This window comes from Myxine glutinosa, chromosome 7 (assembly GCF_964187855.1).
Source record: "Myxine glutinosa chromosome 7, kmMyxGlut1.1, whole genome shotgun sequence".
NCBI lineage: Eukaryota > Metazoa > Chordata > Myxini > Myxiniformes > Myxinidae > Myxine > Myxine glutinosa.
In genome coordinates this window covers 105403947-105419270 of record NC_136267.1, presented here as the reverse complement: position 1 = coordinate 105419270, position 15324 = coordinate 105403947, and the positions used below count along the sequence as shown (strand labels likewise).

General features: G+C 44.8%; 1 protein-coding gene across 9 annotated transcripts in view; it reads right to left on the bottom strand.

Moving 5' to 3' along the window:
• LOC137431603 (autophagy-related protein 9A) overlaps positions 1 to 15324 on the bottom strand; it is a 102698-nt gene that overhangs the window by 27010 nt on the left and 60364 nt on the right. For all 9 annotated transcript variants that reach the window (XM_068123117.2, XM_078782090.1, XM_068123120.2 and 6 more), the window contains 3 exons: positions 5620 to 5828; positions 1997 to 2120; positions 1259 to 1514 (listed from right to left, as the gene is read on the bottom strand). In XM_068123117.2, coding sequence (XP_067979218.2) covers positions 1259 to 1514; positions 1997 to 2120; positions 5620 to 5828 — 589 coding nt within the window. The remainder of the gene's footprint in view (positions 1 to 1258; positions 1515 to 1996; positions 2121 to 5619; positions 5829 to 15324) is intronic.

The following is a 15324-nucleotide window of genomic DNA, read 5'->3' as shown; positions in this document are numbered from 1 at the left end:
CGGTGGTACGGTGTTGAACGTCTCTTTTTGAGTTGGCCTTATTTATTGTAAACTACGTTGCTAAAAAATTTTTTTTTTAAAATACATTTCGTTTCACGTTTGGAGCTAAAAATGGAATAAAAACTTAAAAACAAAAATTACATGAATATCAGATGAAACAAGGTTCAGACATATATATGGTGGCGGCCATCTTGGATTTTGACGTGGCGACCCAATTTTCAATAGCGTTCTTCCTTATGCCTAGATACACCCACACACCAGATTAGAAGTTGGTACTTCGCTTATTTTTCAAGATATTCCGCTCACAAGGTTCAGACATACATGGCGTCAGACATACATGGCGGCGGCCATCTTGGATTTTGACGTGGGTTGCACCCACACACCAAATTCGAATTCGGTCCTTCGCTTACGCACGCATGCACGCACACAAGTACACACGCACGGACGGACGGACGGACGCACACACGGACGGAGGGGAAAACCATAGTCCCCCTTTCGCTCTGCGGTGTGACGGGGGACAAAATAAATATGACGATGAGTTAGGTATGCTGAACGTCATGGAAAGCAAGGATAAGTTGACGTTTCAGGCATTAACCCTTCATCAGACCCAAAGAGCTTGCATTTCCTGAACATGGCCATTTTGCTCTGACGAAGGGTTAATATCCGAAACTTCAGCTTCCCCTTGCTTCCCATGGTGGCCATCAAACCTCCATCAACGTCCTTTTTCATCCACTGTTATACCTGTCTGCCGACGACGCAGATCGACACGAGCCATCGCCAGCAAGGCTAAGGTTCTTCACTCTTCAAATATTACATTGTACTATCTCAGAATGGTATCAGAAAATGGTCGGCCATTTTGTTGCAACAAAAAAAATAATTGGGGAATTTTATTTAATATCCTGAGAGATGGGGAAAATATTTTGAATTAGAGTGTTAATACAACACTGTACAATACAAGTTGCAATGACTATTGGCATTCCGAATCATGGTTTCACAAAGCAACAAAAGTACACATGTTGGTGTCGCCCATTGTTACAATGTTTTTGAGAAGAACGATGTGGTGTCCTGGAACACAACAGGAATGCAAAAAAAAGCCAGTGTATAAATATCTTAAACACAACAGAATTGCTTCTACAATTATTCTTTCCTACATAAGCAGAGAGAAACAACAAATCACAGAAATGCACAAACTTGGATTTGTGATGAAGGAGAAGAAAAATCGCAATCAACAAAATTCTGAAAAATTCCAGACTTTTACCTGCACAAGGTGTCTGTCGTCGCGCCTCTGTCGCTTCCCACGTGTCAGGCAAGAGATTAGAGGAGTTGGTTGGAGCACCTAGTGTGCAGGAGACCCCTATATCGGGGGGCTCATAGCCGAGATTCTCGGCTTGGACGTTCACAGCTGATGAAGACGGATGTCCGTCATGCACGTTTTGACCCTGCTGATCCTTGAAGTCTTGCCTGTACCACTGCTGCTGACCGTGGGCATCGCCGGTGGGCACCTGCCGTCTGGCCTGAAATGAGGTGGGAACAATCTCGCATCACACGCGACCGTGCAACACCACGGCCGAGCATTTATCAAAGGGACAAGTGGAACCAATGAATGAACAACCATCATGTCACATTGAAATCGGGATTGGAGAGCAATGAATGAATGGTAATATGGATATTTACCACCGTTTTACACCATTGCATTTCATTTAGCCAATTTGAAGATAATGAGTAGAAACGCAAATAAAATGATCGAGTATACTATAATTGCAGCACGAGATAATGACAGTCCAATGTGAGCTCAGGGATGTTGACTGAAGTCGACTGCAATTATTCTTGTGGGTAACACAGGTGCCTTCGGTTTGAATTATATCATCCTCATCGATGCTGATACGGAATTCAATTAGCCAATTTAACACGCACGGAAATTGGACGAAAGTAGTTCAGATGTGTTAAAGAATTGCATTGATCCAGTTAAGGGGCGAGTAAGAAATCCCAAACACACCTCATGAATATAGATAGCATGGAGGCTCATCTCGGCCGAGGCACACTCCGACAGGATGCTGTTGTGCGCGGCGCCGCCACATAGGCTGCTGCTGCCACTATGGGGCCGCCCTTCACCCACACGCCTGAAAAAATAGGCACGCACCACAGGCCATGTTGTAATTCGACTAACAATGGCAGACAAATGCACAAATGTAAAGATAATTTGTGACTGACCATTTAGGGGTGTTTTTCCCCATATACAGTCGTGGCCACAAATATTGGCACCCTTGCAATTTTTCAAAGAACTCACAATTTTCTCCAAAAATGAGTTTAAATTTACAAAAGGTATTTGGTCTAAACCATTCTTTATTTCACTGTTAATATTACAGAATCTTTGTTTTTCATTCAGAACTTAATATATCCTTTGAAATCATAAAATAAAAATAAATGGCATTGTCAAAATTATTGACCCCCTCGACTTAATAAAAATAAGTAGCACAGACTTTGCACAAAATAACTGCAGTCAAGCGCTTCCTATAGCCATGAATGAGCTTCCTACACCTCTCTACTAATAGTTTGACCCACTCTTCTTGTGCAAACTGCTCCAGTTCTCCCTGATTTGAAGGGTGCCTTCTCCCAAACGCTGTTTTCAGGTCTCCCCACAGGTGTTGAATGGGATTTAGATCTGGACTCATTGCCGGCCACTTCAGAACAGTCCAGCGTTTTGTCTTGAACCATTCCTGGATGCTTTTGGAAATGTGTTTGGGGTCATTGTCCTGCTGCAAGACCCATGACCTTCACCAGAGTCCCAGCTTTCTGACACTGGGTTCCACATTGCACTCCAAAATGACTTGGTAATCTCCTGATTTAATGATGCCATGCACACATTCAAGGCACCCAGTGCCAGAGGCAACACAGCAACCCCAAAACATCACTGAACCTCCTCCATGTTTGACTGCAGGGAAGGTGTTCTTTTCTTTGAAGGCTTCATTTTGTTTTTTGTAAACATAGAGATGATGTGCTTTACCAAAATCTCTAACTTGGTCTCATCTGTACACAGGACATTCTCCCACAAGGATTTTGGCTTGTTCAGGTGTGTTTTGACAAACTCCAGCCAGGCTTTCTTATGTCTCTCTCTTAGCAGTGGGATCCACCTGGGTCTCCTACCATAGAACCCCCTTTCATCGAGTTGGTGACTGATTTTGCGAGTTGAAACTGTGATATCTTGTGTCTAAAGGTCAGCTTGAATCTGTTTGGCAGTTGATTGGGGGTGCCTTTCCCACCATTCCAACAATCTGCTGCAACCTTCGATGAAGCTTTCTCTTGTGGCCACATCCAGGGAGGTCGGCTACAGTGCCATGGGCCTTAAACTTCCTGATAACATTGCATACGGTGGACACAGGAACATCAAGGTCTCTGTAGATGGACTTGTAGCCTTGAGATGGTCCATGCTTGGCTACAATCTTGTGCCTGGCCTCCTCAGACAATTCTCTGGTTTTCTTTCTTTTATCCATGCTCATTGCTGTTTTGGCACCCACCACAGGTAGTGGTGGGTGCCTGTCACACACAATGACACAAAACAGCAGAATGACTCCTTTTCTCTATTCAAACTGGTTGAATGATTGATTTTTATATTGCAGGCACCTGCAACTTACCACAGTTGAGTTCAATTTCAAAGTAAAGGAGAATCACCTGCTTGAAATCTAATTATTTCTAACAACTTCTAAAAGGTGCCAATAATATTGTCCGGGACATCAAATGAAAATTAACGATGTTAGATATTTGGAAAGGTGGTTGACCTTTGGCCAAGTTGACCTTTTGGCCTACGATGACCTCAAAAAAATAGTTGGTGGTTGAACTCAGTCTGCTGATATGCAAATCCTATTCAAATTTCAATTCAATCGGATGAAAATTGATGATTTTAGAAATTTGAAGAGGTTGTTGACCTTTTAGCCTATGTTGTTCTCAAAAATAGTTGGAGGCTGAATTCAGTTTGCCGATATGAAAATCCTATTCAAATTCCAAGTCAATTGGATGAAAATTGAGGATTTTAGAAATTTGAAAAAAGCAGTTGACCTTTGGCCTATGTTGACATTTTGACCTCAAAAATAAATAGGATTCTGTCGGCCCACCAACCCTACCATTTGGTGAAGTTCTGTGAAGATCAGTATAAAATTGTGACCTGTAGGCAAGTATAAGTGAGTGGACAGACAAACACACACACAAATCGGAGTGATCAACATACTTGTCAAAAAAATTTTTTTTGCCAAGTAATCAGCACAGCAATTGGGATTTCTATATCACTCATGGCTATTTATACTTATTTTACAATGACTGACCACCATCCTCGCCCGCCTCCACCTGAAATCCCCGGGAGCAGTAGTCACTCTCAGCAGTAGCAGTAGCAGTAGAACCAATGAAATTATTTTCCCAACAAAATATCATAATGGTAAAATAATGTCACCAGCATCAGCCAAATGTGTGCTTCAATCAGTTTCATCTCACAATTCTAATTTTTAGTTTATTTGGGGAGGGAAAGGGGAAGAGACAAAAAGGGCTCTATTAATCAAAATTCGTGATCTGCTATCTTTATTTATGTCCATTAGCGAGTGTAATTAAAATGTGTCAATCTGCTTCACCGCTCAACAATGCACGCTTTTCTTGCTACGGATCAATGGAGAAGGAAAAGGAAAAGATGCTTCCATTCCAGGCTCAATGAACGTGCCTGCAGCTGCTCTTCCTGCCATTTTCGTCTGGGCAATTTGATGTGTCATTGGTGTATTAAATGCGTTCTCAAATTCTAAAGCTACAATCATGCACAGAAAAAGGCATTTCATTTTATCACAGAGCTTTCGGTCACAGAATAGCCTGTTTTTGGCGTAGCAGTTAGGGTGCCGGCTTGGGATCCCAGCATCCTGGGTTTGAATCCCGGTCGATCGCTGAATTAACGCCAGGGGGGTTTACTCACCCTGTCATCTTTCTGAGGTCGGCAAAATGAGTACCAGTTCACTGGGAATTCCCTGTGTGTCGCAATAGGCGACTAACAGGGTTGGCGGCAGGAAGGGCATCCGGCAATAAAACATTGCTTCAAAAAGGGGACCAAGGTGCCCGAAAAAGGCCAACCTCTGCTCTACGGGGGAAAAGGGCCTCTAACGGTGGTTCTTTAGGTCACAGAAACTTTACTATGAAAGAAAAGGAGAGTACGGTAGTCATGCACAGGCAAAGCAGCGTGACCTCAGGCACCACCAATCGGGAAAATTGTCTGCCGACAAAGCTGAGGTCCATGGCCTGCAGCATGCACGTGTTGCCCACACAAACACACTTCTCTCCCGTTCCCGTTACAACCTCCTGCCACATCACCCCGACCTTGCCACCCATTACCTCAGGCCTCCATTCCAAAGCCCAGACCCTTCTCTCGTTGCTGGAGGGGTTTATTAGAAACAGAGCATGCAAAGTTTGCATAGTACTTGTTGAAGGCACTCGGTGGCCGAAACACCGAACCTGAGCGTCATCAGCAGACCGTTTCCTGCTTGGTTGTGCCTGCAGCCCTGGTAAAATCTAAAAGGTTTAAATGTAGCATATTTTTTAATTTTGCCTTTCTGCCTTATTGGCACAACAGCTTGGCTCAAGCCTAATACCTACACGTGCTGAGGCCGATGCATTCCGGTACTCAATGTTCCGGACTCAAGTGGCAAAGGTCCCTCCCAATGAGAGCCGGCATTGGGAGCAGGAACAGAAAAGGACATAAGACCTTCGGTGGTAGCAGGTGTGGTGGAAAGGTCTGGCAAGCTGTGTGTGTATGATGAGCGGTATGGATGGCTTGTCAGCACACTCTGAAGCAAAGAAAGAGGCTGGAAAAAAAAATCAGTAGGAAATGAGCAGAAGTTAAAAAAGTGCACAGAGATCAACGTCAATATTTAATAGGAAAATTTTATTAAAATTTACCTACTAATAACACTTCTTGAGCAGAATATACCTCAAAATAACATATCGAGCTTACATTCTCCTCTCAAAGCCTGGACCAGAAAAATAAACCCAGAAAATTCCATTTTAAAAGAAGAAAAAAAATCATCTGCTGGACATCACCTACAAAATATTGGAAAGTGCCAGATAATAGGAAAAGCGGCATTTTATTTTTGGAATCTATTTTAACCGAAACAATGGTAAAGGTGATCAAAACCTACTCGGATCCGCTCATGTGCCCAGTATCCTGGACATCAGCACCAGAAGGCTCTTTATCTGATAATATTAGTGGCAATTTCAAATGAGACATGGTTCAGTATACTGAGCGATAGGCCTGCAGAGAATAAAATGACTGAAATACAAGAATTGTTTGTTAGAATAGGAATTACCCATTATGACTCAACAAAAACGAGATGAAATTGATGAGCTGTAGATGCATTTTGTTTTAGGCATCTCATGGTGGCCCAAATTATTGACCAAAGTCCAATGAATAACCCGACTCTGTGGTGTAATGGTTTGAGTGTCAGCTCGGAGTCTGGCAAGTCCGGTTCAAACTCCAGCCGAGTTATAGCAAGGACCTTAAAAATGGTACGTGCTGCTTCCCTGGCTCTATTGACACGGAAAATCCCCATAGATTGGCATCCATCTGGAGGATAAAATTCCTCACTGGTTGCGGTGAGAAAAGCAGCGCCATTGTTGTGACGTCACTGGTACCCAGAATGCCCTGGGAAGTGGGGCATTTCCTCAAAGTTCAGAGGCTTTATTTGTCCAGTACAACAGTCCTGTGTTGTCTGTGTCTCTTGTATTCATCTGTATATCCGCGTGTGTGTGTGTGTGTGTGTGTGTGTGTGTGTGTGTGTGTGTGTGTGTGTGTGTGTGTGTGTCAGCTCCACTATGAGCCTCAGACACTGTAAAAAAAGAGAAAAAAAAGAAGTCCATAGCGTGTTCATGACGATTTGTGAATGTTTCCACTGATAACAAATCCTGAACAGGTGAACACAGATGATGAAGAAATTTCCACCATATTCAGCCATAGCAGTGATTGCAATGCAATCTTAAGGCTTTACCTGTTCCACCCTCAACTTTCTCCATGATATGATGGTTTTACATACATTTATTGGAACATTTTATCACTTCGTTGAGCTGGCGACAGATGGTGCGAGTTGAAACTGTCGTACCTTGTGTCTGAAGGTCAACTTGAATCTGTTTGGCAGTTGACCGAGGTGCTTTCTCCACCATTCGAACAATCCTTCGCTGCAATCTTTGATCAAGTTTTCTCTTGCGGCCTCGTCCAGGGAGGTTGGCTCCAGTGTAATGGACCTTAACTTCCTGATAACATTGCGTACGGTGGACACAGAAACATAAAGGGCTCTGGAGATGGACTAGTAGTTTTGAGATTGTCCATACTTGGCTACAATCTTGTATCTGACCTCCTCAGACAATTCTCTGGTTTTCTTTCCATTCTCCATGCTCATTGTGGTACACACAGTGACACAAAACAGCAGAATGATTCCTTTTCTCTGTTCAAACTGGTTGAATGAGTGATTTTTATATTGCAGGCACCTGCAACTCACCACAGGTGAGTTCAATTCCAAAGTAAAGGAGAATCAGCTGCTTGAAATCTAAATATTTCTAAAATCTTCTGAAAGGTGCCAATAATATTGTCCGGGCCATTTTAGGATTTCTGTGTGGAATAAGAAAAGATTTAATAATTCTTTCAGCTTTTTTTGTTTTGTTCCACTGCAAACCAAAGAAATACATACCGTATGTGGACACCAAAAGATTTTTTTAATTCAACAATTTTCTGGAAGAAATGGTGCATTATTTGAAAAAAGTGTGTAATAAAAAAGTGTAAAAGTGTAAGGTCGCAGCTCCCCAGATTTTTTTCGTGCAACAACCAGGTTTGAAATTCAAGGGGACGCATTGATGGATTAGATGACGTCAGCGTCACAGAGGCGGTGTAGTTCGGCCGTGACCTGGTCCTGGAGGGACAGAGGCACCCTCCGCAGGGGTTGAATGACTGGTGTAACAGCAGAGTTAACTGTAGGCTGGTGTACAAAGTCGGATATGCACCCCAGGCCTGTAAACAATGCGGGAAACCTGTGTTGCCAGGTGGTCGTGACCTGTAGGACGTCTGTGCCACAAGAATCAGCCAGTCGAAAGTAAAGTCTGTGGACTAAGTCCAACCCCATCAGATTGGCACCCATTGTGGTGATGTAGAAAACTGAAGGAGCAGCAGTGTGGTTTTTGTACCACACCGGTAGGCTGACCATTCCCAGCACAGTAATGTTGGTATTGCCATAACCAGACAGAGCCACTGAAATCCGTTTCAGGGGAATGCGTGAAAAAAATTGTCATAAGTTGCCTAATTTAGAATCGAAACTTTGGCGCCTGTATCATCCAGAAGCGGATTTAAAATGTCATTCACATAACATCCACAGGTTTTGAATGAAGTAACTGGCTGGGGCACCGAGTTGATTGCGACTCGTGATGAAGTTGCTGTTTCAGATGCGGTAGCTGATAGGACAGGTGAAGAGCGGCACCACCGGGCAAAGTGGTGCAGTTTTTGGCAATTCCTACAGCGTTGGCCATTTGCAGGGCACTCCGGGAACAGGGCTGCATGTTTGAATGATCCACAGTTAGTGCCACGTCGGGAGGTATTTTGTACTTTTTATACAGGCACTTGTGCTGTAGTATCCAAAGATGACGCTGCGGAGGTGTCTGCCAGTGTACACACCGCTGCTAAAGCTGCTTCAATTTGCTTTATGATATCCACTGCTTTCCACAATGATACATAATCAGATTCTAACAGCAGGCGTTCCCTCAGCTGCACACAAGACGTTTTTTCAATGAGCTGATCCCTTATTAACTCTTCCTGCAGTGCTCTGAATTTGCAGTGCTGTACTTGCTCTCTCAGTGCAGACACGTATTGGATCATTGACTCACCCGGCCGCTGAGATCACTGACAAAACTGAAAGTGATCGAGGAGAAGACTCTGCCGAGGCCCGAAATGTGCAGAAAGTGCATCAAAGCTGCATTGGAATGTGTCGTTTGCCGGTTCCAAAGTAGAGAAAATCCGCTGACTTACATACCCAAGCAGTGTATAAGAATGGCTCACTTACGTGGGGCCGCCGTGTCTTGTAAATCCAGCGCAATTAAGTCGGTTTTGAACGACTGATACCATCGCCGCCATTGCACTGTGGGCTCGCCTGGGACCGGCAGGACCAGCAGATGGAGGTAACGAAATATCAGCCATCTTCGTCGCCAAATGTTGTATCCAGCACTCACGCAAAACGTACTTGCTAATAACATCAACGGTTTAATCAGTAACTTGCAACACGGCATAGTATGCCATTAGGCCACAAAAAACCCCGAATCCTCTCAGCTACTCACACTCTCCAAACCCAGCCGTCACTTCCGCTTCCCATGACATCACTGCCGTTTTCCCAACATATGAATTACATGTGAATTACAACATGTGAATTCCAAACATAACAGTTCGCTCGCTTGCAATAATGATCCACTTAATGAGAAAACCTGGCAGTATAAAAATCACTTCAATATATCAATGCTTAGGGGCCGTGCACAGTCGAACCGCATGAGGTCAAACCGCATGGGACTTCTCTGGGAAAAGCTCGGAGATTTCTGCATTTTCGTCATAAAATATTACCTACGTGTCTGGTTCACAGCCAAGACAGCTTCCGCAGCAGCACGAATGGACCTCATGCTGCTCAAGGAACTCGCGGAACATAAGGACCCCATAATAAAGTAAACCAGCACGAAGGCAATGAGTCGGCATCTATGGTACTTGTCTGAAGTTACAGTCGGTCTCGCTCTCTTCGGCGACGATGTTGCAGATGCTGACAAACTCAAGATGGTCTCGAACATGAACTCTGTGGAAGGATCCCTCGAGCCAAGCCCTTGTGTATTGGCCATCGCAAGAGATGTCATTGCAAAAGATCTCCCGGACTTCTTCACCTCCACAACTAAGAGGATCTTCCACCATCTTGAAATCGACACTGTGTTCTTGTCAATACCCCCTGCGGCCTGGATAATATCAGACAGGTACAATCTGGGGAAGGAACGGGTCGGAAACTCATGACTAACAACACTGCTGAAAGAGGAGTGGCCCTCATCTACGAATTCACGGCAAAGAGGCGTACCAAGCACGAGGATCAGCTCCAATACATGATCCAGGTGGCAGAGGATCATCAGCGAGGGTACTCAAAGACAGCAAACAAGAAGGACCCAATATATAATATATACATATATATTGTTACGTTTGTAGGGGGTAGGCAATACTTTAGTCCAGGTAGAATGCATAGGTAGTGTGCTGCATAGTGCAAGGGAGATTGCATAGAATGCAGAGGTAGTGCAAGGGAGATTCATCACGAACAGTCGTGTCCCGACATTTTGTCTCTTTCTTCTTCTCTCGCTTTCCTCGTGGCTTTCTCTCTTGTGTTGGGGTACTCCGGAGCGAGGGACATTCTTAAAGAACGGGGACATATACAGTGCGCTCTTGAGCAAGGGACATTCATTGGGAGCAGCGACGATTTTCTATCTCTCGGTTGCTGAATCCGGTGGTGAACGGTCATGTTCCGACATCTTCCTTGTGATCATGAGGAGGAAGAACTGCAGACCGAGAACTGCGGTCTCCTGCGCACGGACGACGAAATTGGGCGCGGCTGGACGAACAAGGGTGCGCGAGGCCTAGTTCGCGCCCACGGCAGTGCAGCCTGCGGTTTTGCCGCCAAGGATGCGAGGGGGTTTTGATGATTCCTGACGAGATTCAAGAGCAGCTCGGAGCTAAGTGCCCACAAAATAACACGTATTTTCAGGTATTTTTCCCATTGTTTGTATTTGAGTCTGTGTGGGGCACTCCAATTAGGAATTTAGTTTTGCCGTGTTTTATTCTGTTGCCGGCCTTTCGATAATAAAGCCGGGATTTTATTGTACATTGTAAATCCTGTGTCAGTTGAGTTAATTATTGCAGGTTTGAAGACTGCCGGTGGGATCCGTGAAGGTAAGCTCTTCGGCGTCCCCCCAGGCGCGTATTCTCCGTCATCATTGAATTAAACGCCTCGGAGTTAAAGCTCGTCGTTTGGTCATCCGTGTCACCATGCGGTGTTCACTACAGGGTAGTCACGTGACAATATACAGACTTGGCATTCAATATGGAATATATATTTTTTCTTGACTTGGGTTTACTTTCTTAACTCAGTATATCAATTTGGTGAGTTTCTTTTACACTTTGGTGATTTATTTGTTTAAAGAACCATGTCACTGATTGTCGCAGCAAGAAGTCAACAACAGGATTATATCACAGGTGGCGTGGCAAAATGTACGGACAGGTGCATTTGACGATTGGCTGCACAGTCGGGTATACAAGGGTTGTTGCATTCTGTATTAGTGGAAAACAACTGCTGCACGTCTCCAAAAGTTATTGCCGCTTCCTCTGGAGATGGTCCGTCAACTCGACAATGCTGTTTGTCATGGAGTGGTGGCTTTAAGAAATTACAGCATGAAACAGCGTGCTATTGCTCGGCAGTATGGCATCACTCAAGGTCAGGTGTCAAAGATCCTGAAACGAAATGCTCAGAGGGGTGTCCCTACTCCAATACCGAGTCCAGGACGTCCCCGCAGAACCACAAGGAGGGATGACCGCCAGCTGCACCGGTTAGTCCACAATGGCCGTACCAAGTCAGCTAATCGGCTTAGGGCTGAGTGGCAGCAACTGACAAATGTGCCTGTATCCAGAAGGCGAGTCAACCAACGACTGGTTCAAGCAAGCTATCGTGCCAGGCGTCCCCTGAGAAAGCCACGCCTGACCAGACAACACAGCCAGCGCCGATTGCAGTGGGCCAGAGAGCACCGTCAATGGCAGCTAGGACACTGGAATCACGTGACCTTCAGTGACGAGTCTAGATTTCTGGTCTATCGTCAAGATGGCCGCGTCCGAGTGCACAGACAAGTGCATGAAGCCTACAACAAAGATTGTATAGTGCCAAGAGTCCAAGCTGGAGGTGGTGGGGTGACCGTTTGGGCTGCTTTTCATGCAGGGGGCAAAACTGACCTGGTTGTTCTGAATGGAAACCTGAACCAGTTCAAGTACAGGGTCATTCTGGAAGAAACTGCTTCCATTTGCTCGTGAAGCCTTTCGAGGAAACTTTGTCTTCCATGATGACAATGCACGGCCTCATTGTGCTCGCATGATCCAACACTTTCTTGCTGACCGTGGTGTAGAGCATATGGAGTGGCCTGCCATGTCCCCGGATATGCATCCGATAGAGAACTTGTGGGCAGAATTAACGCGTCAAATCGACCACTTGGACCAGCAGCCGACCTCTGTGCGTGAATTGCAGCAGGCTATTGTAACTGCATGGCAAGCGATTCCTGTCCAAACCCTGGCAAATCTCGTGAACAGCATGCCTCAACGTGTACGTGCTCTCCTGAATGCTCGTGGGGGTTACACGAAGTACTGAACTGTAATTTTACTGTCGGTAATCCAAGTCGTAATTTAACTTTTGTTTTTGTTAAAAAAATTTTTGGCTAATGTGCAAAATAAAGAGATACTTCTGGAAAACGCACAGAAGTTTAACACAGTACTGTCCATGAATTGAGTTCGATATCAGTTTACATCACCTTCAAGGATCAATTTATTTGTTTCGAAATGTCAAATGTGGTTTTTGTTTCTTTTAAAGGTCACATTAACAAAATGTAGAATAATTTCAAGATAATTCCAATGAACTTTTGGTTAGAAGACATCTTGAAAAGTAAGTTCACCCGCACAAAAAAATTATTCCATATTAAATGCCAAGTCTGTATATGTATATGTAGGTGTATATATATATATATATATATATATATATATATATATATATATATATATATATATGTAGGGAGCTATTATGCCCCTCCCCCTTTGTTATTATGCTGCTTTACCAATTACCAAGTATAACCAATTATATGTTCTGTTTTCCTTATTACTGAACTCTTTATAATACTTAAGTTCTTTCTTGTGCTTTGAGGATGTGTAATATCCTAATAAGGAGTTCTTTCCTGTGTGCTCTTAGCCTGTGTGGGCACAATCTTTCAGTTCTCCTCAGCTGGCCTTGGCTACAGTTCTTATCTCTTCATGACTTTTCCAATATCCTGAATGTTGACACTTTTATGAGTATTCATGAGTATTCACCCTCCCTTTGTTCTTTCTCAACCAAAGTTCTATACAGAAAGTTGTAAACAGGTTGCCACAGATGGCTGACCATCTCCTTATCTGAGTTAACCTATGAGTGGCCTTGATGAGCTTCCTCTAACTAACTGAACAACAGGATGGGACTATGGTGGGGGGACCGATGAGCCCATTCTGGGACCAATGAGCCCATTCTATCTCTGTATCTTGTGAGCTAACCCCACCCCTGATATTCCTTATATAAAGCAAGGTTTAATTGATTTAATTCAGAGCATCTTGTTGTACTGTTGGTCATTCCTTGTGAGTTTCAATGCAACTTTGCTGTCCTCAAGCTTGAGTACTCGAGTTCCAATAAATATATCCGTTGCTCCTTTCTTCTGAGTCCCAAGTCCTAAGTCTCAATTCCGACAACTGGTGGCAGCGGTGTCGATCAGTCTGTGCAGTCCGGGACGCGGTCCCAGGCAAGTGAGTGGTGAGACCAGCTAGCAATTGATCCGGGTCAGGTGAGCTGTGGGTTTTCTTTTGTTTTTTCCTTTATAGCATGGGGGTCAGTCCAAATTGTAACCCACTCTCTTGCTCGGATGCCGTTTGTTCCGTTCCCTGCTCGAACCTGATCCACGAACCTAAATTTAAATACGGACCGCTTGGGTCCCGGAGCAACTGACTGTTTATGGACTCGTCAGGGTAACGTTACGTAAGGGGGGTGCCCACGTTGGGCGCCCGAGGTTAAGGGGTAATAGATCTCTGGGTTGTGAGGGTAAGGATAAGGGCGGTGTCCCGATCCGAGGCCTACCCGGGAGACGTCGGAATTATAAGTAAGATTAGAAGTATTATAAGGGCGTAGGACGCCAGGAGAGTACAGTAAGGGTAGGTTAGAAGGCCGTACTTCGCGAGGCGGGCGAACCTCACGGGTACAAGGCTACGGGTCTCTCAGAGTTAGGTAGAAGGCCGTACTTCGCGAGGCGGGCGAACCTCACGGGTACACAAGGCTACGAGCCTTTCAGAGTTAGGTAGAACGCGAGGCGGACGAACCTCACGAGTACAAGGCTACGTCGGTAAACTAAATTTTCCTAGGATGGGGAACTGGATGGGTAATAAGACTGTAAAGGCAGGTGAACCTCTTAGAAATACCCCAGCATTTTTCATGTTTCGGAGGTATGGCTATGATGCTGCGAGACCAGGGAAGTCATGGGTTGCGCTGACTAAGGATCTAGGTGAACCGTGGCCCAAAGGAGGGTCTTTTGCGCTGGAAAAGTTGGACGCGTTGTATGGGGCATTAGAAAAGTTAGAACAGGACACAAAACACTTCCCACCTGACTATTGGAAAGTCTTTGGTTGATGGAAGGAAGAAGCGATGAAGTGACAGGCAAGATCGAAACAGGCCAGCCTGGCCGGTGAGGTATTAAAACTCAAGGGCCTGAGGAAACAGGTGAATAAAATGCAGGATGAAGCTGTTAAGGAAATAGAGAGGCAGGCTAACGAGTGACTGATGCCGCTCGTTGAAAGTCAAGTCCCCGTGGGAGGGTCAGGCAGATACCAAACCCCTACCCTCCCAGCCCTGAGCTCTGTCCCGGGGTTCCAGGCAACACCACCCTCCCTGCCCCACCCTTTTCACCCCAACTCACCCTTTCCACCCCGGTCTAAGAATCCCCTTTCTTTTGAATGATTGAGACATAAGGCGTTGTACACGACCCACTCAGGTCGTTGTGCTGTGAATTTTTGCGACTGTTCACACTGCTGAATGTGCGCAGTGGTTTGAAATGCGAGCTGGCTTGTCAGTCACGTGGTATGGAGAATGTATAGGGAAACGCATGATTTAAAATGCGTTGCCTAGGTTGGCAGGGGAGTGGCTGTTGGAGGTGCATGGTTGGAGTCGATCCGGTGTTCGCGCGACGTCTGAGAGACTCATTGGTATATGAATGAATGAATAAATGTATATATGGATGTCTGTCATTGAAGTATGTATTTGTGTCCATTGTGTGTGCCATGTGTCATTGACGCATGAAAGGGTTTCTTGTATTGATTGGTATTGGCTACTTGTGCGGTATGTATGGATGTGTGAGGTGTATTAGGCATGAATGACGTGGGAAAATAGTAAAGAAAATCTTGCTGAAATTAAACTATTGTGAGTTTTAAAAGGTTGCATAGAAAGCTTAGAAATAGTTAAGGGGGCGTAGAAACACTTACTCGGATAT